The sequence below is a fragment of the Monodon monoceros genome, unplaced genomic scaffold (genome assembly GCF_005190385.1).
Source record: "Monodon monoceros isolate NGI ecotype Baffin Bay Population unplaced genomic scaffold, NGI_Narwhal_1 Super_Scaffold_7, whole genome shotgun sequence".
In the NCBI taxonomy this organism is placed as follows: Eukaryota; Metazoa; Chordata; class Mammalia; order Artiodactyla; family Monodontidae; genus Monodon; species Monodon monoceros.
Window position 1 is genome coordinate 102,246,755 of NW_021703784.1, and position 26,137 is coordinate 102,272,891.

The 26,137-nt window shown below is 51.5% G+C and overlaps 1 protein-coding gene across 3 annotated transcripts; it reads left to right on the forward strand.

Annotated features, from left to right (window-relative positions):
- The first annotated feature begins 1,477 nt into the window (after positions 1-1,477).
- Positions 1,478-4,069, forward strand: GSTP1 (glutathione S-transferase pi 1). 3 transcript variants are annotated; one of them, XM_029208859.1, is made up of 7 exons: positions 1,478-1,493; positions 1,618-1,653; positions 2,053-2,159; positions 2,260-2,347; positions 3,365-3,468; positions 3,547-3,654; positions 3,818-4,069. In XM_029208859.1, coding segments are annotated over exons 1-7 (633 nt in total). In that variant the 5' UTR covers positions 1,478-1,492; the 3' UTR covers positions 4,007-4,069. The 3 variants fall into 3 exon arrangements, with proteins under 3 accessions (XP_029064692.1, XP_029064689.1, XP_029064691.1); XM_029208856.1 differs by having other exon boundaries at positions 3,365-3,654; XM_029208858.1 differs by lacking the exon at positions 1,478-1,493 and having other exon boundaries at positions 1,602-2,159; positions 3,365-3,654.
- Positions 4,070-26,137: the final 22,068 nt, after the last annotated feature.

Sequence of the window (26,137 nt, forward strand, 5' to 3'; positions counted from 1 at the left end):
AGAGGGCTGTGGGTAAAAGCAGCCACTGAAACACCACAGCAGAGTGTCAAGCCAGCCTGGCGGACAGCTTCTCCAGGGGACCCGAGGGGTATGATAGCTGGAGGGTGTGTGAGCTGGCAGGAGGCCGGCCCGCTGGATGGCAGGGTGTCTCCCACGCTCCCAGGTCTGGGATGATGGTGCACAAAAGGAGCGCATGCGTGCTCCAGGCCAGAGCAGGTGGCGGAGACTTTCTGAACCTTGGTGTCCTCTTCTGCATAATGGGAACAGGAATCCCTCCCTCCCTCCCTCCCTCCCTCCCTCCCTCCCTCCCAGGGTGTGATGGAGATGACATGAAACCATTTATACAAAAGCTCTTTGTAAGCTGCTAAGTGCTGGGCAGATGTTACTCCAGCTGTGAGTCTGGGATAGATCCCGGCTCCTGGGCCACCTCCCCCATCCCCTCCCAGCCCCAGGCAGCTGTGGGCTCCAATGAGGCAAAGAAGTGTTCCTGATAAACTGCATTTGGTGTTTTCCCATGATTGCGGTGGATACTTCTACACCTGGACACCTTCCTCTTTCCTCGTGGCTCTGACAGGAAAACCAGGCTGGGATGGGCCAGGCTCAGTCAGGTCCCAGTTCCCAAGGAGGACCGCCCCCTGCCCCCCCCGCCCCTCCAGTACCAGGAAGGGGCAGCCAGAACAGGACTGTGGGTGCAGAGGGGCCCGCAGGGAGACAGGAACGGGCTCTGCCTGGAAGGACGCAGCCGTCCCAGGTCCAGGAGGTCCTGCTCATTCGTCTGCCTCTTTCCATCTGCCGTATCCCCAGGCTCAGTCTGTATTTGAAGAGTACAGAGCACTTCGACTCAGTCAAAAAACGGTTTGGAGACTACAAGGCCTTGCAGAAGAAAGAATGAGGGTTAAAAGTGAGGCCCCTGAAGCCAACCAAACGTGCTTACTAGCTGTGTGACCTTGGGAAAGTCGATCTGTGCTTCAGTTCCCTCCTCTGTAAAATGGGATCTGAACAGGACCAAGTCTTAAGGTTGTAATATGTGTAAAGTTCTCAAGGCAGCCCTCAGTCCCTAAGGGTTTGCTATTATTATCAAGGAGAGAGGATGCGGAAATGGGTGTTTATTGAAATAGCATCCATTCAAGCAAAAAGCATTTATGGAGCACCTACTGTGTGCTGGTGCTGGGGTGCTCAGTCCTGGCCCTCTGGGGGCCCTGAGGATGCTGTGTGTTCGGGGGCGGTGAGCAGGTGTAGCGACTGTGTGCTGCTGAGTGTGGGTGCCTCTTGTAAAGCCACTGCACATCAGGCAGGGTGCACCCCTGCAGAGGGCTGGTGCGCCCCTCCAGCCCTGCTTCACCACACCCACACCTCGCCCCGACCAAGATCAAGATCCGCTCGGTGGTGACTTGGCGGATTCCTGGGGTGGGGCGCAGGGTGGAGCAGGACCTTAAATATGAGGCCTGCGGGTCCTCCCCACTTCCTGCCGCACTTGCACTCCGCCGCCGTCAGTGAGTACGGTCTGGACCGGGTGGGGGGAGGGGCCGGCTGAGACACCCCCTCTCCTAGCAGTCCGACCCCCAGACTGCCTGCCTGCGGGGGTCCTCCATCGTCCTGTCTGTCTGTCTCTCCTAGTGCCGCCCTACACCATCGTCTACTTCCCGACCCGAGGTGCGGCCGCTGCTCCTTTAGGAGGGTGAAGGGCACAGACAGGGGCCCCAGTCTGGACAGCCCGCGGCGGAGGCGGAGGCGGGACCCCCCGGGGGACGGGGTCGGGATCTCGGTCCGGGCCTCATCCTCTCTGGGGCCAAGGGCGGGGCGCTCTATCCATCGTCTCTGGTCCCTTCCTGGGGCGCTGTGGGCTGGGTCTGCCTCCCTGTCCTCCCCCCCGCCCCCCGCAAGACACGCCGGGGGCTCCACCCTTTCTCCACGGTCCATCTGCTCCGCAGCAGGCTCGGAGGCTAGAGTTTGTCCTGTCCCCGAGTCCAGTTCCCATACTCCTGACTTCCCCAGGGCGCTGCGAGGCTGGGGTCTCTGCCCATCCCCACACCCCGTCCTCCCCTCCCCCAGGGCGCTGCGAGGCCCTGCGCATGCTGCTGGCCGACCAGGGCCAGAGCTGGAAGGAGGAGGTGGTGACCAAGGAGTCCTGGTTGCAGGGCCCACTCAAGGCCTCCTGCGTGAGTGACTGCTGAGGCAGCAGTTGGGCCTTTACGGGGCAGCACGAGGGTGCGGGGCAGCTGAGCTCAGCGTCCCTCACCAAGCCCTCCCCCCTCCCAGCTGTACGGGCAGCTCCCCAAGTTCCAGGATGGAGACCTCATTCTGTACCAGTCCAATGCCATCCTGCGACACCTGGGCCGCTCCTTTGGTGAGTCCTGAGGTCGAAGGCAGCCCAGTCCAGAAAAGCACCTGAAGGGTCCCGCCAGGATGTCCTGGGGCCTGAGTTGCTGCCACCGGTCCTGTGGCTGGAGGGCAGGCCACATGGCCCTAGCGGAAGGGGCAGGGCCTGGGTTAGGAGGGTTCTGGGTTACAGGGCTGGGGCTGCCGGTCCCCCCGGGCAGAGGCCATACAGGTCTGGCTACCTTTCAGCCAGTCAGCACCACATGGGTTCACTGTGCCTGTTTCCTGGATGACAGCTCAGAGGCAGCCACCAGCCGCCCTGTGTGTGCTGCTCTAGGCTAGAGCCACTGTGGGTGTGCCCAGGAGCTTCAGAGTAGACCTCCTGCCCGTTTCTTCCTGCTCTGGCCTCACCTGAATCTGGAAAACCCATGCACACAGTGAGCAGGCCTGTGGCCTGTTTCAAGGGTGGCGGGAATGTGGCTTAGGGAGGTGGCTGCCTCTTCATTGGCTATCTTGGTGGGGAGGGGGGGTGTCCCAGGAGGACGGAAGAGCGGTGGGATGAGCCGGGTCCAGGCCCACCCTAACTTCTGCAGCCCCAGGGTGAGAGGACAGAGGCCTCCAGCCGCGGCCTGCTTCCCCGTCTCTCGCCCCGCGCTCTCCTGCACTCCGAGGGACACACCAGTCTGCAGAGCCAAGTGCTGTCCAGGCCCCGCAAGCGGCCACTCCTCTGGCCTAGGGAAGCATGATCAGAGGCTTGGCCCACACTTGCAGGGGGACAACCTGGAGGAAGGGCTTGGGGCGATGTGGGCAGGGAACTTCTGACTCCCAGGGACCCAGGGTGTGGTCTCAAAGACAAGCGTGGGCTTCTGCTGGCTGTGTTCCTTGGGCTCGTTGGAGATGGGAGCAGCAGAGTTGGGCAAAGACGACCCTCCAACGCAGGGGACCTGGTTTCCCAGCCCTGAGGCCTGCGGGCTTCTGGGGGAAAGGGGAGCAGCGGGGCCCCAGCCTGGACAGAACCTGACCCTCTGCCTGGCCGCTGACCCAGGGCTCTACGGCAAAGACCAGCGAGAGGCGGCGCTGGTGGACATGGCGAATGACGGTGTGGAGGACCTCCGCAGGCACTGCAGCCACATCATCCATCACGGCCATGTGAGCAGGCCGGGCTTGCACTCAGGGCCGGTGCTGGGGGGCCGCCCGGGCCGTCACGGGCATCGCTCCCTTTCACAGGAGGAGGACAAGGCCCAGTATGTTCTGGAGCTGCCGGGGCACCTGAAGCCTTTTGAGAGCCTGCTGTCCCAGAACCGAGGGGGCCAGGCCTTCATCGTGGGTGACCAGGTGAGTGCAGGGTCCAGCCCGTTGCAGGTCCATTTCTCAGAAGGGCAAACCGAGACCAGAGCAGGGCCATGACTGGTTCACTGGAGTAGTCAGAGTTCTGAGCCCCAGTAGCCCCCCTCTCTCTTGACCCTATTCAAACCCCCTCCTGCCCCCTGCCCTGCAGATCTCCTTCGCAGACTACAACCTGCTGGACCTGCTGCTGAGCCACCAGGTCCTGGTCCCCGGCTGCCTGGACTCCTTCCCCCTGCTCTCAGCCTACGTGGCCCGCCTCAGCACCCGGCCCAAGCTGCAGGCCTTCCTGGCCTCCCCGGAGCACGTGAACCGCCCCGTCTTTGGAAGCCGCAAGATATGAACCCGCTTGGCCTCCCCTGGCAGGCGGGCTGCCCTTGGGACCAATAAACACGGTGAGAGGAAAGCTGTGCTGTGCTCACTGAGGGACCGGGTGGCCACAGGGGGCCCTCTGCCCTTTCCCAGGCTGCGTCTTGGAAGGTGAGGGCTGGGCTGGGCCCTGGAAAAGCCGCAGGTCCCCAGAGCTGCCGGGAGACAAAGAGGAGTTCCAAGTCCAGAGAGGAAGATGAGATCCCAAACCTCAAAGATCTACCCTGGACAACTTCCTGCAGGAGGGGGTTGACCCCCCCCAGGGGTACTCATGGTTATGGCAACCTGGGAACCATCTCCATCTGGGAGAAGGGCCGCCGTGTAGGGAACAGACAGTCCCTGACGTCTGTGTGATGAGTTCTGTTGTCTGGCACAGGCAGGGCGCTTGGTCTCTGCGCACTCAGTTGCTGTGCACACATGCCGCTTGGGAGTGACACGCATGCTCGGGTGTTTCACCCGAGTGAGTGTTGATGTTGTCCATTCTCTTGTGTCCCCCACAGTCACCTGCAGGCAGGGCCCAGGTGTATGGCTGAAGGCAGACCTGGGAGCTCTGGGCGCATCATGCTGCTTGGGAAGCCGGGAGTGGGGGGTGGGGGGCGCGGTCAAGGGTCTCCTCCAGCTCCTGGAGCCTCTGTCAGCCCTTGGCGGGAGCACCCTGCCACCTCCCCGATCCCAGCCCATCTCTCCCCTCCCGAAAGACTGTGACTGCCTCCTGCCTCCTGTGGCACCCTCAGCCTGTCCGGCCCCTCCCGCTGGCTCTTTGGACAACGTGGACTCAGATAATTCCGGAATGCCTGGCACTCCCAGTGCAGAGCTCTCATGGCTTCTTGCTGCAAAGTCCGCAGCCTGAGGAGCCTGCCAGGCCCTCCTAGAAATGAACTCTTTGGTCTCCAGAACATTCCTCACCCCCCTGCCCGGTTCACCCTTAGAGCTGCTCTCAGCTCTCCGGACAGCCCAGCCCTCCCACCCCTCCCAGCCTTTGTCCCTGTGGTCTCCTCCGGCCCCCCACTCTCCCGCCACCCCCATGGCCACGCCCCTTCAGCCCTCAGCCTGCTGCCCCTCCGCTGTGGCCAGGTGCCCTGGGCACTTGCCCCTCTCCTGTAGCTCCGCTCTGTGGGGTCTGGCCTGCCCAGTGGTCTCGGCTCCAACCCTCCTCCTTTGAGGTCAGAGAGCCGATCGGGTTAATTTCTGTCTCCCCCGCCCCCAGGTGAGGTGCTGACTCACCTTTACCGTCAGGAAATGGGTGTGCAAGCACCAGCAAGAACTGCCTCTTTGTGTCTGGGACTCTACCTCCATGGGGGAGGCCGCAGGGCCTCAGTAGTGCCCCTCTCACCCCCATCAACTGAGCCTGTTTCATAAGGGTCTCCTATCACAGGCCTGTCCCAGTTCACAGACCTGGTGGCCCCGCTCCATTCTGGCCCCATACTGGGGACTTCTCGCACTTAACCCCCTCAAGGGAGGAAACCCAGACTCAGAGAGGGAAGGCAGCTTGTCCAAGGCCACACAGCTTATCAACGGGAGAGCTGGAATTCAAACCCAGGGCTGAGGAACTCCTAGGCGGTGCTCGGAAAGGGAAGAAGGGAGGGGGCTGGGGCCAAAGGAGTGGACAGGAGGCCAGTCTCAGGAGCAGGAGTGACTTAGGCCCAGGCAGGTGTCAGAGGCTCCGGCAGGTGGGCAGGGGCACTGGTGGCCACTGTGGAGGCCTTGCCTGCCAGGCCAAGGACTTGGAGTTGACCCCGGGGCACAGGGGTCACTGCAGGCTTTTGAGCAGAAAGGAGGACTCTTAGAAATCTGAGCCTGTAATTGCTCAGGGAGCCTCAGGCATCACCTAAGTCTACACGCTCACCTTACAGACAGGGAAACAGAGGCCTGGAGAGCGGAATGACTTCCCAGGTTCGTGGGCAAGTGAGTGGGTGGGCTGTGGGGATGTCCTGGGCCTGATGCTCCTGGTCTGGGTGCCTGGCTGCCCCTTAAAGGAGCCTCTGCCTGAGAGACTCCAGCAGAAGCCTGGGGAAGAGGGTCTTTTGTGCATTAGATTTTGGGGGCTGGTGGGCAGTTTTGGTTTCTTTGGGTGGGAAACCCCCAGGAAGGCCCACTGGTCTCGGAGAGGACAACATAAAACCTGAGCCCCCATTGCCCTGGAGGCAGAGATTGGGCCACGGGGGTTCACGGCACAGGTAGAGGGGACAGTGGCCAAGCGAGTCCACAGAGCAGGCTTGGGGGACACGCGGGCGTCCTGCAGGTCTTGGGACAGCGGGAGGAAAGTTACTCTTTTGAAAACTTCCTGGGGCTTCCTTGGTGGTCCAGTGGTTAGGACTCCGTGCTTCCACCGCAGGGGGCGTGGGTTCGCTCTTTGGTCAGGGAACTAAAGTCCCACATGCCGTGCAGTGCGGCCCAAAAATAAATTTTAAAAAAAAGAAAGAAAAAAAACTTCCTGCAACCAACTGCTTCCACATTCTTTGGGGTGACTGGGCTGAGTGTTTTTGATTGTGTGGCTCCGTGACCCCAAGAAGGTGGCTAGAAGAGGCCCCTGCCGCTGAGAGGAGGGACTCCGGGGGCTGGCAGGGCCCCAGTTTGGGCGTCTGGTGTAAGCTGGTGCAGCAAGGATGGGGGTGATGAGATCACCAGGTGGGGGAGAGACTGGGAGCCCCTCCAGCTGGAGAGGTGACAAGTGACCCTGGGACTGAGCTTCCTCCAAGCAATACCCCAAGCATTTTACATATATTTACTCATTTAATCCTTACAAAAGAATCCACCTAGTGGATGCTATTAATATCCCCATTTTACAGATGAGGAAATCGAGGCAGGGAGAGGTGAAGTAACCTCCTCAAGGACATGCAGCTGCTAAGGAGGCCAAGCCAGGTTTCGAACCCAGGCTCTTTGGCCTCAGAGCCTGTGCTTGTAACAACTCTCCCAGCTTGAACCAGAGTGGCTGCAGTTACCAGCAGGCAGCTGGTAACTCTGGTGACCCCACCCTAATTATAGGGGGACAGGAACCCTAAGAGAAAGGTTAGGCTTCCACCCTCTCAGGGTGGAAGTGGGACAGGTTCGAGTATAAAGGCTGGAACATTTAAAGACTGGTGCCTGGGTTTGCTCCCCAGCTTGGGAGGAGGGACATGGCGGTTACAGACTCAAAACGCCGGTCCTCCTGGGAGCTCCTCGTCCTTAACCGGCTGCTGCTGGGTCAGAAGAGGTGGAATCTAGGGTGCTGGCATCAGTTCCTGCAAGGGTTTGCCCTTTAGTGGCAGCTCTGGGACTCAAGAGTCTCCCCTGGGGTACCAGCCTGGGGAGGGTGGGGATGAGGGGTGCAGGGAGTCACCCCAGACCTCAGGGGTAGAACCGGGGCTGCTTTGAGGCCTCGAGTCCGGGTCTTGGCCCATGGGCCTCGCTCCCCAGCCATGCCAGAGGCTGCGGGAATGTTAGCTCAGTCCTTCTTAGCCTTGCCTCTGGCCTCTACCACCTTCTCCTGGCTCTGTCAAGGTCCCAGCTGGCTCTGGTTTGAGCTCCATTCCCCCTCTCCAGCCCACTTGGTGAGCTGCCGGCGGGCTCTCTTCCCTACCCTGGAGGTCGGAACCCCTGGCTGCCCTTCCCCAGATGTACAACCTCTCTGGGCCCGTTTCCTCTTCTGACATTCCGGGCAGTCACAGAGTGCCACACTGTTTACCAAGCGCCTTCTATGTGCCAGACACTTAGCGGCTCTTAAAACTTCCTTTGTACAGGTGAGAAAACTGAGGTCAGAGCTGGAATTTGCGCCCAGGCAGACTGCCTGCCAAGCCTGCATTTTTCCCTAAGAGCCCCAGAAAATGCTCTCAAACGTGCTCTGGACGAATCTAGTCATCAACGAAGTGGTTATTTAAAATGTTAATGTCAGCACAATGTTAAATATCCTGATTGTGATCAAGTCAAAGCCACGGGAATTTTAGAAGCAAGAGTACAGGTCACGTCCAGCCACTGGCCTGCTTTACTGTTTGCTTTCATGGCTGAGAGGCTGGAAACCAGCTCTGCAAACATGCGGAGATGAAACCAGGGGGAGCACGAACAACTGGGAGGCTCCACTCACCGACCCTATGGAGACGTTTACCCCCAAGAACTGCTGAGGGTTTGTCCAGGAAGTGCTTTCGGCAACAAAACTTGAACTCCACATCTTCCCATTGGAAGACTTTGTTTGGACCGGGGGTGCCTTTGCATCTCCAGATGGGATTTTCCACAAGGTCAGGAAGGTAGCCCAGGATCCCATGAGCTTTGCTTGCCGTCCCTTCAACCTATTTGCATGAGCCGTGTTCTTAAGAGAAGCACCCAGGGGAGAAAATAAAACGAAGGCTTTTGGCTCACCCATTGGCTGCATCCATGACTGGGTTCTGGCTCAAAAGGGTGTCAACAATGAGAAAGTGGTAGCTTCTCAAAGATTCAGGCTCAGTACGTTTAAGTCTTCAGATAGACCTACGGATTAGGCCACACCTATGGAAAGTTACCATTTTGAGGGTTTGAAGCAGTGGCTTTTTCCTGTTATTCCAAAAATAGGGCAACTGGGACTTTGGCTCATAAATTCGGCCAAGGCAGAGTTAGACACACAACTGGGATGGCCGCTCAGCTCTGACCTGGCAATGTCTGTGTGCATCTCCTCCTCCAACCCTGCCAGCCCCCATCATCCCCTGCTGGTACCAGGCCCTGTCCTCCAGACACATGTGACCCAAGCCCAGCTAGTCACTAAGCCCCAGCCCCAGGCACAGTGCGTGGTCCAAGGTGTGAGCCCTCGCAGGGAGCTGGGCCCATCAGAGTCCCTCCCTGGCCCAGCCTGGACAGCGCTGGCCAGGCGCCAGGAGCTCCCTCTGCGACCAGAGCTTGCTTTTCTGTACAAGAGTCTGTGAGGATGTGACTTTGGAGCAGACTGTGGGGTTGGTTACAGCTGAGAGAGTGGAGCGTGTGTGTGTGTGTGTGTGTGTGTGTGTGTGTGTGTGAGAGAGAGAGAGAGAGAGAGAGAGAGAGAGAGAGAGAGAATGAGTTTTTTTAGGCCACAGTTCCAGTCCCCGAGAGGCCAGATCCACTCTCTCCTTCCCCTGGTTTGTTTATGGGGCCCCAGACATAAGTTGAGGTGAGTTTCTGTGACTTCAGCTGAAAGAGACTGTGATAGTTTCCAAATATGTACACAAACCCTTTGACGATTTTCCCCTCATTATTTGGAACCAATCTCCTACCCCTTGAGTGTGACTGGACTTAGTGACTTGTTTCTAATCACAGGTGTGGAAGAGATGGTTGCGGGATGTGCAGGACGAGGTCGTGGAAGGTTCTGTGGCTTGCTCCTGACTCCCGCTCTTGGGTCACCAGACACCCATCATGAAGACACTCAAGCAGCCCTGGTGATAAGGAACTGAGGCTTCGTGCCAAAGCCAGCACTAAATCACCATCCATGTGAGCAAACTGTCTAGAAGGGACTCCTTACCCTGCCTCGCCCGTTTCTTCCCATGGGAACCACAATAAAGACTTCTGCCCACAGTTCCCCATCTTTCTCTGCCTCTTGATCGACCCTGGTGCGTCTTCAGGCCGCCAACCCCCCACCCCAGCGTGGCATGCCTCGTTCTCCTGGGATCTGTGAGAAACAAACTCTCATTTCGATGGTAGTTGCCTCTTGATCTGTTGGCCTCGCCACACCTAAATAATAATAAAACCTATATTTAAAACAGAGACCCTGGGCAGCAGCTGCCCGGCCAAACCACTCCCAAATTTCGGACTCAGAAATAGAGATAATAAGTGCTTACTGTTTTAAGTACCTAAATTTTGAGGTCATTTGTTAGGCAGCAGCAGATAACTAATACAGAGTTGGTACCAGGCCAGCACCACCCAGCCCCAGCGTGGGATGAACGTGGAGCAGATTTTAAGCTTCACAAAGCAAGGCAGGTGCTTTACAATGTGTTAATTTCAGGTGTACAGCAAAGGGATTCAGTTATACGTACATATGTATTCTTTTTCAGATTCTTTTCCATTTAGGTTATTACAAGATACTGAATATAGTTCCCTGTGCTATACAGTAGGTCCTGTTGTTTATCTATTTTATATAGAGTAATGGATGTAACCATATTCGTTGTTTGCTACCTAACAAACCACCCCAGCATGTAGTGGTTTGAAACAACTCTCATGTCTTATTCCTGCCAGTTCTGTGGCTTGGTCAGATATCTCTTCTGGTCTGGGCCAAGTCACCTGGGGCTGGATGGTCCAGGTTGCCCTCATTGTCACCACCTCGGCCTCAGTGAGATGCCTGGGACCTCCATCCACATGACCCCTTATTCTCTCAGAGGCCTGCCCAGAACTGGATAATGTGGAAGTTTTCCAGCAGTAAGACAGAGCAAGCCTCAACGCGGAAGTGCTTCTCAGACCCCTGCTGGTGTCACTTTTGTTAATATTCCATTGACCACAGTAAACCACACTGCCAAGCTCAGATCACAGGAGGTAGAGACATTCTTTAGCTCTTGATGGGACAAGGGGCAAATTCACCTTGCAGAGGGGCTTGTGCAGGACAATGGGAAGAACTTGGGGTCAGTTTGCCATCAGCCACCAATGCTTTCAGGCAGAAGGTGAATGATCACAAGAAGAACAGAGGTACGAGAAAGCAAGCAAGCCAAGAGGTGACCATGTGAGTCATTTTCAGGGTAACCGTAAACGACTAGAAACAGAGCGTATGTCATATAAACTAAGAGTAAAGAAACATGGAAAAAAATACTCAACCAATCCAAAAGAAGGCAAGAAAGAAATGAAAGAGAACACAACAGGCAGGGCAAATAGCACAAAATAAGACAGGTTGAAACACGGATGTATATTAGCAATTAAACTGAATGTAAATAGACTGTCCACACAAATATGCCCAATTGATTCTTTACAAAGAGGCAAAAACAATTCAACGGAGGAAAGATAGCCTTTTCAACCAGTGGTGCTGGAGCAATTAGACTGCCATAGGCCCCAAAATGGGAGAAAATGTTCAGGATCTAGGGCCAGGCAAAGAGTTCTTAGACTTGACACTAAAAACGTGACCCACAAAAGGAAAAATCGATAAATGGGACCTCATAAAAATGAAAAAGTTTGCTCTGCACAATGCCCTATTAAGAGGATGAAAAGACTAATTATAAGTGGGAGAGAATATTTGCAAACCACATATGCAACTAAAAACGAGTATCTAGAATATGTAAAAAACTCTTAAAACTCAACAGGTAAACCCCCCCCAGCAATTCTACTTGAAAATGGGTAAAACATGAAGAGACAGTTCACTGAGGATGATACAGATGGAAGATAACACATGAAAATGTACTCAACTTCATCAGCCACTAAGCAAATGCAAATTAAAGCCACAATGAGATATCACTACAGACACTTCCCTGGTGGTCCAGTGGTTAAGAATCCATCTTGCAATGCAGGGGATGCCGGTTCCATCTCTGGTTGGGGAACTAAGATCCCACATGCCGCGGGGCAACTAAGCCCCAGCGCCACGACTAGAGAGAAGCCTGAGCACCACAATGAGCATAGAGCCTGTGTCTGTGCATGCTGCAACTAAGACCCGATGCAGCCAATAAATAAATAAATATCAAAAAAAAAAAGATATCACTACACATTTATCAGAGTGGCTAAAAAAATAGTGACAACACTAAATCCTGGCAAGGAATTGATGAAGCTGGATTGCTCATATATTGCTGGTGGGAATGTAAATTGGTGTGTTTACAAACTGGAAACAGTTTGGCAGGTTCACGTAAATCTAAACATGCAAATTATCGTACAGCCTAGCCATTGCGCTTTGGGGCATTTATCCCAAAGAAATGGAAATTTGCTGTCGCACACGAAACACCTGTATATGAATGTTTATAGCAGCCTTACTGATAACAGCCCCAAAGTGGAACTAACCCAGATATCCTTCAATGGGTGAGTGGTTAAACACACCAAGGAATACGACTCAGCAATAAAAAGGAATGAACCACTGATACACAGGACAACTGGAATCTAGAGAATTGTGCTGAATGCAAAAAAAAAGCTAATCCCAAAAGCTTGCATACTATTTGATTCCATTTATATAACATTCTTGTCGTGACCAAATTATAGAAATGGAGGACAGGACTTCTCTGGTGGCGCAGTGGTTAAGAATCTGCCTGCCAATGCGGGGGACATGGGTTCAAGCCCTGGTCCGGGAAGATCCCACATGCCGCGGAGCAACTAAGCCCGTGCACCACAACTACTGAGCCTGTGCTCTAGAGCCTGTGAACTGCAACTACTGAGCCCACGTCCTGCAGCTACTGAAGCCCGCATGCCTAGAGCCCTAGAGCCCGTGCTCCGCAACAAGAGAAGCCACCACAATGAGAAGTCCGCGCACCGCAACGGAGAGTAGCCCCTGCTCGCTGCAACTAGAGAAAGCCCATGCACAGCAATGAAGACCCAGCGCAGCCAAAAATATAAATAAATAAATAAATTTATTAAAAAAAGAGAAAAAGAAATGGAGGACAGATTGTGGTTGCCAGAGATTAAGGACAGGAGAGGGGGGTGGGGAAGGGGAGTGGTGTGGTCATAAAAGATGAGGTAACAGAGCAAGTGGTGAGGAACTGTTCAGGGTCCTGACTGTGGTCGTGGCTACGTGAACCTACACAGGTGATAAAACTGCATAGAATTAGACACACACACACACACACACACACACACACACACTCACACATGAGTCGAACTAAAACCAGGGCAATCTGAACAAGATGGGTAGATTGTATCATTGTTAATATCCTGGGTGTGATGTCACACTACAGTTTTGCAAGATGTTATCTCCAAAGGAAAAGTTTAGGTCAAAAAAAGTAAATAGACTTAAAGGCTCTATTTAAAAGACACAGGATGTCAAAACGACAAATGAAAGAACATTAAATTATATTCTATTTATAAGAAACAGACTTCATGCATAAGGATAGGGCTTCCCTGTTGCCGCAGTGGTTGAGAGTCCGCCTGCCGATGCAGGGGACACGGGTTCGTGCCCCGGTCTGGGAAGATCCCACATGCCGCGGAGCGGCTGGGCCCGTGAGCCATGGCCGCTGAGCCTGCGCGTCCGGAGCCTGTGCCCCGCAACGGGAGAGGCCACAGCAGTGAGAGGCCCGCGTACGGCAAAAAAAAAAAAAAAAAAAAAGGCTCTGTTTAAAAGACACAGGATGTCTAAAGAAAGAACATTAAATTATATTCTATTGATAAGAAACACACTTCATGCATAAGGATATAGAGAGGTTGAAAGTAAAAGGATGGAAAAGACATGCTGTGCAGGCACTAACTAAAAGAAAGTTAGTGCAGCTACATTACCATCAGGCCAGAAGCACTTTAAAGCCAAAAGTAAAATAAAGTAAAACTTAAAAAAAAATAAAGGGAATTTTGTTAATATGAAAAGGCTCAATATTTATCTGGAAGTTATAAAAATTCTAAATTTGTATATGCGTCTAGTATCATGGTCTCAAACTATATAAAGCAAAACATGATGGAATTATAATGAGAAATAGACAAAACTGCAATCATTGTGTGTGTGTGTGTGTGTGTGTGCGCGCGCGCATGAGTGTGTGTGTTTGCCAATCTTGTTTCATTTATATTTTCTCCCAGTCTATAGTAGGAATTTTTTTTTTTTTTTTTTGCGGTATGCGGGCCTCTCACTGCCGCGGCCTTTCCCAATGTGGAGCACAGGCTCGGGACGTGCAAGCCCAGCCGCCACGGCTCACGGGCCCAGCCGCTCCGCGGCACGTGGGATCCACCCGGACCGGGGCATGAACCCGCGTCCCCTGCATCGGCAGGCGGCCTCTCAACCACTGTGCCACCAGGGAAGCCCCCGTAGTAGGATATTTTAACACACTTCTCTTAGTAATTGATAGACCAGGCAGAGAAAACAATCAGAATGATATGGAAAATCCAAACAACCACAGAATACACTTTCTTTTCAAGCACACATGCAACATATACAAAATCAATTGTATAGACATGTCAACATATTTCAATGTATTGAAATTGTAGAGTCCATTGCCTGTGCACAATGCAAGTGAGCTAAAAAACAATTCCAAAAGGAGAAGTAGGATCTTTGTTGTTATGGGACTATTTCGGAAGCTGAGAGTAATCTGATTTATTCATCGTCTACTGATTTATTTATTTATTTGTTTGTTTTAAAATTAATTAATTTATTTTTGGCTGCTTTGGGTCCTCGCTGCTGCGCGTGGGCTTTCTCTACTTGCAGCGAGCAGTGGCTTCTCTTGTTGTGGAGCAAGGGCTCTAGGCGTGCGGGCTTCAATAGCTGCAGCACGCTGGCTCAGTAGTTGTGGCTCGCGGGCTCTAGAGCACAGGTTCAGTAGTTGTGGCGCACGGGCTTAGTTGCTCTGTGGCATGTGGGATCTTCCTGGACCAGGGTTCGAACCTGCATCCCCTGCATTGGCAGGCGGATTCTTAACCACTGTGCCACCAGGGAAGTCCCTCATCTACTGATTTAAATGTTAATCTCATCTAAAAAAAATACCTTCAGAGAAACCTCTAGAATAATATTTGACCAAATATCTGGGTACTGTGGCTTACTCAAGTTGACACATAAAATTAGCCATCACAAATATATACCTAGGAGTGGAGCTTTAGTAGTTAACACAAACAATTTTTCAGAGTGGTTGAGTCATTTTAACACTCCCACCAGGAAAGGACGAAAATTCCAGTTGCTCTGTATCCTTGCTAACACTTGGACTTGTCAGTGCTTCAGATTTTTCTAATGAGTGTGTAGTGGTAATCTAAAGGTATTGTGGGGACTTCCCTGGAGGAACAGGGGTTAAGAATCCTCCTGCCAACGCAGGGGATGCAGGTTCGAACCCTGGTCCAGGAAGATCCCACATGCCACAGAGCAACTAAGCCCGTGCGCCACAACTACTGAGTCCGCGCGCCTAGAGCCCGTGCTCTGCAACAAGAGTAGCCCCCCCGCTCTCCGCAGCTAGAGAAAGCCCAGGGGCAGCAACGAAGACCCAACGCAGCCAAAAATAAATAAAAATTTTTTTTAAGAAAACGAAAAACAAAAGATATTGTGGTTTTAGTTTTCATTTCCCTGATGACTAATGATGTCACACATGTTTTCTTATGCTTGAGGGTTGTGTAATATTACCACAAGGCGTATCTCAAGACAGCAAACACTTTTTTTCCTTAATTTTATTGAAGAATAGCTGATTTACAATGTTGTGTTAATTTCTTCTGTACAGCAAAGTGATTCAGTTATACATACATATATTTTTTTCCTTATGGTTTATCACAGGATATTGAATATAGTTCCCTGTGCTACACAGTAGGACCTTGTTGTTTATCCATCCTATATATACAGCAAAAACTTTTTTTTTTAACTTTGAGGGTTGGACTGTGAAATATGGACACAGGTGGCTAGTAATTTGCTCCCCCTTCAAACCAGTCTTTAAATATTTAGTCATCATGTATTTAGCTGGGCCGTATAGAAGCTGCTTTAAAAAAAAGAAACAAAAAACATTGTTTATAGAAACAGATTCACTTTCAGGGGCTGAAAAAAAACCCTCGTAACCATTTCCTACTTCTCTGTAGTTCTCATTCTTGCTTCAGGTTGTGTACTAGTTGGATATAAGTTCAACTGAAATTACAAAGCCTTCAAAAACAGCGGCTGAAACAGGCTAGAAGTTTTTTCTCACTCAACTAGAAGTCCAGAGTCATCTGGACAGGCCTAGTATACGCTGTCCACGGTGTTGGGGACCCAGGCTCCTTCCAGCTGACTCTGTCACGCCAAGGCTGCTGTCCTGTCTCCTCTGAGTTCCAGCCAGGGGAAGGGAGTTCTCTGAACCACACCTACTGGGGAGGCACATTCTAGGGTTTACAATGTAGATGATAAAATAAGTTACTTGCGGCCAACACCCAGCACAACCCCACGCAGCTTTTGGTTTGGAATTTCTGACTTTCAACTGACAATGAGTTCTAGTGAAAATGCCTTGCAGAAATACTCAGCAAAGACAGGCAATGTTATCAAGAAGTTCTTTTTTTCTCCTTTTTCAGCGCTTCAGGGGGTGGGCCAATTCATACTTAACCAGTTATTTAAGGAATCAAGGTGGGGAGTATACTGGCTGCTCTATAACTGGTTTATTCCAGTTCTGTTTTATATAATGGCCTCCGGGGAAACTCCTGGTGGCCTCCGCCTAAGCCCTGCTCTGACTGTGGTGACAAGTCCCTGGTTTGACAGCAGAGTTTCTCTTATATTCTACCAAGCATCTCGTGAAGCCCGCAAATGTGCCACCCACCACGAGGGTGGAGGGCTCACTCCTAATACTAATACTGTCTCCTCCCATTTGTGTTAGGACGATTTTGACTGCAAGCCACAGAAACCCCACTCAAACAAAAGCGAATGTCTTGACTCGCCTGCTGGGAGGTGATGGATGCTTCTGACTTTAGGCATGCTGGCTCATCTCCAGATCTGTCCCACTCTCCCTGGCTCCCCACACCTGCTCCCTGGACCACTCCCCCAAATCAGCTGCCACGTACCTGTCCTGGTCTCGGGCTCTGCCTTCTGGGGAGACCCAGCCTGAGACAGCAAGGGCTGGTTATAGTAATGGCTTTTGTGAGTTTTTCCAGTGTTGGGGGTAACTTCTGTGGACATTTATTGACACAATCTTTCAATGCACGGGGAGGAAGATATAAGGCAGGTTCCATGGGCTTAAGGACTCTGTCTCATCCCCTGCTGAGTTCCCAGTGCCTTGAACAGTGCCTGGCACTTAGTAGATGCTCAAGAAGTAGCTATTGAAGGAGTCGGGGGAGGGCGGTCCTGTGGCTCTTGGCGGCGTCCTCTGGTCCTGTCTCTCTGAGCTAAGTTTCTTCCTGGGGCGAGCCATCCTCCAGGCCGCTGCACTCCCTGGTTGTGCCTCAGGAGGGTGCCAGAACCTTGGCGTCTAGAGAAGAAGGGTGCTCCCCACTGCCCAGGACCCGCACCTGATGGTCCCTGGCTGGGGGTCTGAGGGTGTGTGTCAGGAAGGGGCAGGGAAAAACCTTGCCTGGGCCTGAGTCCTGACCCCAGCTTCTCCCACACTGGGATGGAGCTCATCGGTCCCTGGCAGGCGTAGGGATGGCTCCTGGGTGGTGTGCACTCCCTGGAGTCAGCCTCAGGGAACAGAGATCCTGGGAGCAGAAAAGCCATCTGGGAATATCCCAGGATAGGGGGGAGGGACAGAGGTCTGGATCCTGAGCTGGCCCAGTGGGCTCTGACCACCTTTCCTCTGCTAAGCTGGTCAGATGCGGGGAGAAGAGGCTGCGGCTCTGCCTGGGGTGGAGGGGCGTGTCTATCTGGTGGCAGGGCTATTATTATTAATTTTTTAAATAAATTTATTCATTTTATTTATTTATTTTTGGCTGCATTGGGTCTTCGTTGCTGCGCGTGGGCTTTCTCTAGTTGTGATGAGTGGGGGCTACTCTTTGTTGCAGTGCACGGGCTTCTCATTGCAGTGGCTTCTCTTGTTGCAGAGCACGGGCTCTAGGCTCATAGGCTTCAGTAGTTGTGGTGTGCGGGCTCAGTAGTTGTGGCTCGCGGGCTTAGTTGCTCCACGGCATGTGGGATCTTCCCGGACCAGGGCTCGAGCCCATGTCCCCTGGATGGGCAGGCAGATTCTTAACCACTGTGCCACCAGGGAAGCCCCAGGGCTATTATTATTTTTTAATATTTATTTATTTTTTGGCCATGCCACTCAGCATGTGGGATCTTAGTTCCCCGACCAGGGATCAAACCCATGCCCCCTGCAGTGGAAGCGCATAGTCCTAACCACTGGACCACCAGGCAAGTCCCAGGGCTATTTTTTTGCTGCTTTCTAAAGCAATGTGCCTTCGGCCCGCACCTGCCCCGGAGCACGGTGGATGCCAGCATCCTGGCGCTGAGGGGACACAGACCCTGGAAGAGCCTCGCTGCCACCAACTGGCCCTGCTCCCGCAAGGCTAGAGATGAAAGCCCTTCTGGAGTTTCCAGCTGCTTCTGGAGGGGAGTATTCTGAACGCAAAACCGCTGAAGGAGCTCACCCAGGTTTTCAGGTTGTGCTGGGGCGCTACAAATGATGTGAGCAGGGCCCGGAGCACCAGGAATCCAGTCCCAGCCCCTCTCAACCCTCTGCGGAGCACTGGGGTAGAGCCACCTTCCCTTCATGCCCTGGTGAGTGGGGGGTCAAGTCCCTGGCTTGGTCTTTGCTGGCCTGAGCCCTTGGTCATGCCTCACACGGCAGTTGGTAGGCATAGAGTGGCACTGGATCAGCCCAAGAAGGGGAAGGAGGCCAGGGGCTTTCCCCAGCATCGGCCTGCTCCTGGGCCCCGGCACCCGCATGCGAAGTGGAGCTCCCAGCCCTGAAACGGGCCTTGTTGGCCACTTTTAGTGAAGCTCACACCCGAGGCCCACCAGATGCTGGGCAGTCACAGTGACAGGCCAGTGCTCAGGCAGGCCACTGGGCCCCTTTCCCCATGCGGGGGTGGCTGAACCCACCGGGCGAGGGGTCCAGGGCCATCTGGGGCTGCCAATCCCATCCCGAGCTTCCTCCTGGGGCCTGGCCCACGGAGGTGTCAGCCCAGGTTGCTAGGTGCTGTCAGGGTTGTGGGAGCAGAGAGGTGCTCCTGGGTCCCAGACCTTCGACTTTCTTGCTTTATTCCCTGGTTTGGCTGGAGCGAAACTTCACATGGATTCCTAAGAAAGGCGTGGAAGGTAGCTTTTCTGAGACCTTCCTATCTAAAAAGTCTACCTTCCCTCTTAACCCATCACTGCTGATTGGCCAAGCGTACATTCACAGCTGGGAGTCTTCCCCACCCCAACCTGGGAGGCCATGGCTGTGTGGTCTTCTCACCTCCACCCTCAAGGGGCGGGGGAAGCCCAATGCCAGTCTGATTTCACTCCTTTGTGGGCAGCCTGTTTTTTATTTTTGTCTCCAGGGAAGCTTTTAGATCTTCTTTTCACTCTGGGTGTTGTAAAACTTCTCAGCCATGGCTGCAGGCGTGGGTCTTTTTTCTCTTCATTTTCCTGGATCCTTGAGGTCTTTCAATCTAGAGAGGCATGTCCATTAGCTCACAAAATTCTCTCATCTCACTTGCGCGATAATGTCATTTTCTCTGTTCTCTCTGTTGGTTGGATGTCTAAACGCTTGGTTTCGTTTTCCAGGTCTCATCTTTTTCTTACTTTTACCTCTTTTTAAAATGTCATAAAATGTCTCTTTATATTGCAACCCTTCAGTTAGACTTTGGTTTTGGCAATCATTTTGAACTTCCAAGAATTCTTTCTAGCTCTGGTTTTCAGTTTTCCTCTCTGGGGAGATGCCGTGCTGCCCTGCCGGGAAGTGTTCCCTTCTGAAGGGAAGGACTTACTCCCCAGCCCTGTGCAGGGTGGTGGCGAATAGCCCTGGGCGTCAGCCCTCTTTGGAATTGCTTAGGAACACATTCCACGGCCTGAGTTCACACCTCCTTCCCTGCCCAGATCCAGTGACTGGTTGACAAACAAGTATAAACACCCAACCTTTGTCCCAACTCAGGACAATCTTCCAGAACCACCCAGCTTCCATGCTTCCCATGGGATTGGCTCAGATCTTCACTGATAACCCCACTGCTGCCCGATTTATCCCTCCACCCAATCCTGTTTCCTTCCTCTCTCTGCCGTGGGTGTTGACCCCAAGAACTCTCCCTAATAAACCTCCCCCATGCCAAGCTCTGCTTCCTGGGGATCCAAACCTATAACAGCTGGTACCAAAAGTGGCCCAAGAAAGAGACACTCAGGGGAGTTTGGAGCAGGGTCACCCATCACCCAACTGGCAATGAAGATGCATCACACTGGTGGCAGAGAGAGCCTGGCCCAGGTAGCAGAATGACTGCTGTACTTTAACTGGGGGAAGAGGGAAGCAGTGGAAAGGAAAGGAATGCACAGGCTGGTGAGGTAGATCAGGCATGTGAGAAATAGGAAGGCAATTGTACCTACAAGGATGGCGGAATTAGGTGTCCATTGCTAAGCTTGATGGAAGCTTTGGGAGAAAGACAGTGAAAGGCTGAAAATGATGAATCGGCATGAGAAGCTAAGGGGTGTGAAGGAAGATAGCTAGGCTTCCACCTCCCTGCAGAGCTGGAGGGCAGGGTTCCAGGCCTGGGACTTAATCCTGAGAGCAGCTCAGCTCTAAAGAGGGTACAGTTTCCAATGAGGGAGATCTGCCGTGCCCAGGTCAGGAGACTCTGCCATACGGCATGGCAACATCTGGGCTGACACCCCCTGCCCCGCAGACTCTTGAATCCCCAGCTTCCCCTGAACCCTCAAGCCAGAAGTGGCCCATCCCTCCCTGTTAAGGGCTAATGCTCACCCCCACGCCTACCCCACTTGCTTGAAGAAGATGCAAACAAGACAACGTGCAGCCCCCCAGCCTCTCCTGACCACTGTGCAAATAACTAGGCTAAGTCACCATACGACCTTGTGGGGACAGGCTGGGCTGAGAAGGGAGGAAAGAGACCACACTGAAAGGATCTGGGAACCCAGCCAGCATGTACCAGGAGAACGTGCCAGGGACTGGACGGTGATCAAAGGAGGGCAGAACACACCGTTGGACCAAGGAGAGTTTATTGAACAGTTCCCAGGGTTATAGGACTTAATTTCTAGCAAGGAAATGGGGCAATTAAGCTGTTAGTGTGGCTCTTAGTAGCAATGTCCACAGTAAGTGAGGTAGAAATGCCAGGATTGCCATGGTAGACGGTGGGAGGTACAGGTATAAGGCTCAAAGAAGTAGGTACGCAGGATTTCCCTGGTAGTCCAGCGGTTAAGACTCCCCGCTTCCACTGCAAGGGGTGTGGGTTCCATCCCTGGTTGCGGGGAACTAAGATCCCTCATGCCGCATGGTGCGGCCAAAAGAAAAAAAAAAAAGAAGTAGGCACGCAAGCCTGGATATTCTATGTAAGGCTGGAAACCCCACATTTACCAAAGCTGTAAGGCGTGTGCTGTCAAGAGGGCCTCACCATCCCTGAGAAGCTCAGTGGCAACGCCTCTCTGCAGGCCAGGGCTGACGGTAGGAGAAGCTGTACAGAAGTGGAACTCCCTGTGGCAATGGGGATGAAATAATGTAGCCTGAAACAATGTAACCAGGTGGGCGCTTATGCACCAGAAGGAGGTGGGAGCAATTATTGTAAAAAAAGAGCAGAATCAGATGGCAGCGCAGGTCCTAACCATAGAGAGATATGTTTGTTTGTTTGTTTTTTCACTTCAGAGCAGTAATTTGGTGTCATGGTGATAAAGAGGGAGAAGATAGAAAATATCTTAGCATTTCTCAGTAGACAATGTCTCCCTAAATAAACATAAAATATCAAAATGCAACTGTGGCTCTGACTACTGCTGGAGCTTCTGACGCATTTCAAATTTAAGTGCAAGGAGAGAATGAAAAAGTCCTTCTGGACCTGTGGTTTTCAATTGTTGGAGATTGTGCGCCCCCAGGGGACATTCGGTGCTGTCTGGAGACACTCTAGATTATCCCAGGGAGGCTACTGGCTCGTCATGGGTAGAAGACAGGGATGCTGATAAGCAAACTGCAATATACAGGGCAGTCCTTCACAACAAAGGATTATCCAGTCCACAATGTCCATAGTCACATTTGAGGAGCTCCATTTTAGACCAACTCTCTCATTGTACATATGATGAATCTAAGGCCCAGGGTCTCAAAAGTCTGGAAAGAAGTGGGATTTTCCCTCCCTGCCTCACGTACACAATAGGTTATGCTCCGAACAAATCTTACAATCAAACTATTGGATCTAAACTGCAGGAAACACATAGTTCTTACAGGAATCCAGGAATCTACCAACATGATCACTAATTTCCTTCCATGGAAATGTTAAATCTCATGGCTTTCCTTCTGTGGAAGAAAAAAATGACCAAGAAACAAAAACCAAAGTGGTCTGATTTTATTTTATTTTTTGGTAACATCTGAACTCTTATTATTTCTTTTTTTTAAATTGAACTATAGTAGATTTACAATATTGTGTTAGCTTCAGGTATACAGCAAAGATTATATATATATATATATATATATATAGGGTTGGCCAAAAAGTTCGTTCAGTTAGTAAATACATCATTCAATAAAGTTCTTGGTAAGGGACTTCCCTGGTGGCGCAGCAGTTAAGAATTCGCCTGCCAATGCAGGGGACACGGGTTCGATCCCTGGTCCTGGAAGATCACACATGCCACGGAGCAGTTAAGGCTGTGTGCCACAACTACTGAACCTGCACTCTAGAGCCTGCGAGCCACAACTACTGAGCCTGCGAGCCACGTCTAGAGCTCGTACTCCGCAACAAAAGAAGCCACTGGCAATGAGAAGCCCGCGCACCGCAACGAAGAGTAGCCTCTGCTCACTACCACTAGAGAAAACCCACACGCAGCAACGAAGACCCAAAGCAGCCAAAATAAAAATAAAATAAAGTTCTTGGTGAAAATAAAAAATGTGTCTTTTATTTTTACTTGAAACTGAACGAACTTTTTGGCCAACCCAAAATATATGTCCTTTTCCAGATTATTTTTCAGTATCCCTCCTACCCGCCCTCTCCTTTGGTAACCATAAGTTTGTTTTCTATATAGAGAAATATTTTGATGTTTATTAGTACTCAGTGCTTCTAGGGGCAAAACAAATGGTCAGCCAATATGATTATTGCCCAGTCTGGACCACCCGAAGAAATCAAGAGTAGGTGATGGGGGCTGTGGACGGTTGGCCCCAAAAAGTTCACACCCCTTGTCCAGTTTGCAGACCTGAACAAGTTTTCAGACCCAGATTCACTGAAGAAGGGCAGGCCCGACCCCCAGCTCCTGAGTGGAACCTTCAGCAGGACCCACCCAGGCATTTGGAACATGGCAAGGAATCCTTGGTTTTTAGGAGGAGCCCTGGCTGTTCTTGGAGCTCTGAATTACAAGACAGTAAAACCAGTTTCTTGTCTCAGCTGTGGCTGGTCCAAATGTTGGGAATGATATGATGCTTGCCAAGTATCCCCACATATGCGTGACGTGCTGGACCACCCACACAGGACATGCTAAGAGACCAACTAACCTATTTGGCCACCGTTAGCTCACCACTCATCTCAAGCCCATAAAATTGTTGAGGGGAAAGAGACAGAGAGTGAGAAATTCTTTGGAGTATATTCCTGGCCCCTAAACCTTACTCTTGGAGGTGGTGAGCGAAGAGAAGCTAGAATATGGTAGAGGAGGCTACTCCCTCTCACCTCCAGCTTCCAAGCCAGGGTCTGACCCAAGCTGGGGTTCAGTGAAGCTCCAAGTTGGATGAGTTCAGGACTTTGAAGATGACACTGGACCAGACCATTCAATGACCCCAAGGTGCCTGGAAGAGCTTTTGTGACTTCAGAGTTAAGCTATGGATGTGCCCTTAATTTCTTCCAGGGAGAGAGAAGGACTCCTTCAATGGAACGCGTTCAGTAAGGGTGGGAAGAAAGAAAGCTCTGTCTGCTGGCACCCAGAGGTGTGCAGCTAGCTCAGAAACCGGGCATATGCTCTGAGGTGGTGAGAGAACTGCGAGGGGTGCCCAGCTCAGCCTTGGGAGATGTTCCAGGAGCTCTCAGTGGCTCCCACCCTGGACTGGAATCACCGATAGTGCCTGGATGGCAGGGAGGTGCCGGGCGTTGAAAGGGGATGATAGGGCGTTGCTATGGTGGACTCCATGGCAACTCTCTTGGTGAAGGTAAAATTGATGACACTGGAAGTCTAGCTTCTCCAGGAAGCTGGGGCTTAGGACCTTGGTCTACGTCAGGGGTTGGCAAGACTTTTCTGCAAAGGGCAAATAGCAAGTATCTTAAGCTTTGAGGACCACATAGTCTCTGCTGCAATTATTGTTTCTGTCCTTGTAGCACAAAAGCAGACGTAGATGCTATATAAATGAATGAGTGGCTGGCTTCCAATAAAACATGGATTCATAAAAGCAGGTGATGACCTGAGGTCCATAGTGGGCCAAACTTTGGTTTAGATGGTGAAGGAGCACATGCTGTGCGCTCCCTCTCTGATATGAATCCTGAAGAAACTTCAAAGAGGAGTGAGAATTTCAGGAAAAAACAAAATTAAACAGAACAAGTGAGCCGTACCCCCTTCAGGAGAATGATAGCTGTTTTGAACTTTTGTGTGTCTGTGTACAGGGTGTGTGTGTGCCTGTGCGTGTGTGCAGGTGTGTGTATTCATATAGATGCATGTGTGTGGGTGTGTATTCATGTGTATGCATGTTTGTAAGTGTGTGTGCGTGTGTAGGGTGGGGGCAGGGGCTAAGTGTGGCTGGAAGGGCAATAAAAAGATATCCAGGGCTTCCCTGGTGGCGCAGCGGTTGAGAGCCCGCCTGCCGATGCAGGGGACACGGGTCCGGGAAGATCCCACATGCCGCGGAGCGGCTGGGCCCGTGAGCCATGGCCGCTGAGCCTGCGTGTCCGGAGCCTGTGCTCCGCAATGGGAGAGGCCACAACAGTGAGAGGCCCACGTACCGAAAAAAAAAAAAAAAAAGATATCCAAGGGGAGCAGTGTGCACTTGGTTCTCACCACTCCTGGAGTTACCAGGGTTGTCAGTGCTCTACCCCAACTTTAGTGCAGGCTTCACCAGGGTTATATCAGGGCTGCAAAACTCTTGCTGGGTGAGGCTTTGGGGAGAAGAGTGGACCCTTCTGGCCTTGGGCTTTTTCCCTTCCATGCTTCCCCACAAACCCCCGTGGGGGCTCATTAGAACCTGGAAGCCACCCCTATCAATGTGCTTCCCCAAGGATCTGAAGGGAAGCTCTGACCTCAGATGATAGCAAAGGAAGGGAAGTTGGCTGTGGTCTGGTGGTGCCTGGGGCTCATCTCCTTTGCTCTCCTTGAAACCATAGGCTGGCATATTACCAGACAAAATGACAAATTCCACCAGGGGACATGATCTCACAAGCCCTGGATGAGACATCCCAGAAGACAAATAGATCATCTGAAGCAGAATTAGTGGATCACACAGACAGAGAATACACATAATAAAAATATACAAGGATATAATAAAAGTTACTGGCATTACGAAAGAGGAAATGGCAAAAAGAAACAAAGAGAAATATTATTATATATAAAAACAATCATTGCGAAAAGCCATAAAAGATGGGGTGAATCATATGATGAAGGATGAAATGATGAGGGAGAGATCAGGTAGAGCATTCTCTCTGAAAAGCTAAAAAGGAAACAATATAAATGACAGTGAAGGAATACAGACGATAGAATAGAAGGACAATTATCCAGAAAGTACAAGTCCCAGAAGGAGAGAAAAATAAAGATGATGAGGATGAGGGACTTCCTTGGTGGTCCAGTGGTTAAGACTTCACGCTCCCACTGCAGGGGGCATGGGTTTGAGGGTTTGATCCCTGGTTGGGGAACTAAGATCCTTCATGCCACACAGTGCAGCCAAGAAAAAAAAAAAAAAAAAAAAAAAAACAGATGGAGAGGAGGAAATCTTGGAAGAAATAATGAAGATACATTTCTCAGAATTAAAGAAAAGAAAGCTGATCAACATCAAGCTAAAAGAGCTGAGTACGCCAAACCAGAGAGCTAGTTTGGAAACCAAGAGCGCCAAACCTAGACAATTAGAGTGAAATTAAAAGATATCTGAGGTGAAAAAAGAAAATTATAAAAGCTCCCAGAGAGAAGAAAGAGATCATTTGCAAAAGAACGTGATTCCATCTGACATAGACTTCTCAGTAGAAACAATGGATGCAGGTAGACTAAATAACAATATTTTTTAAATGTTAAAGGAAAAAAATTGAACTTGGAGTTTTATATCCAGCCAAATTAGTATGTAAATATGGGGGTGTAATGGCAACATGCTCAGGCATGCAAGGCCTCAGAGGGTTTTCTACATGAAGATTCATAGTGAAAATGCTTTGGGAGGAAGTGCTCAAGTAAGAAAAGAAACATACAAGAGATGTTGCAGGGCATGTGGAACCAAGGATGACTGAATAACTTTATAAAGTTTTTTGTCATCTTTTTAAAAAGCTAGGGACAAAGAAAAGAAAAAGAGGCCATATATCTATTATAACCTAGAATTAAAGTTCTAGATAATATCAACATTATGGGGGAAAGGAGAACTAAGAGTCTTGGTGTAGGGAAGGTATA

Bases quoted from the DNA above. Each gene is read 5' to 3' on its own strand.
- GSTP1 (XM_029208856.1), top strand. The intron at 1,654-2,052 runs GTGCGGCCGCTG...CCCCTCCCCCAG, and splicing joins CGTCTACTTCCCGACCCGAG to GGCGCTGCGAGGCCCTGCGC. The intron at 3,655-3,817 runs GTGAGTGCAGGG...CCTGCCCTGCAG, and splicing joins CCTTCATCGTGGGTGACCAG to ATCTCCTTCGCAGACTACAA.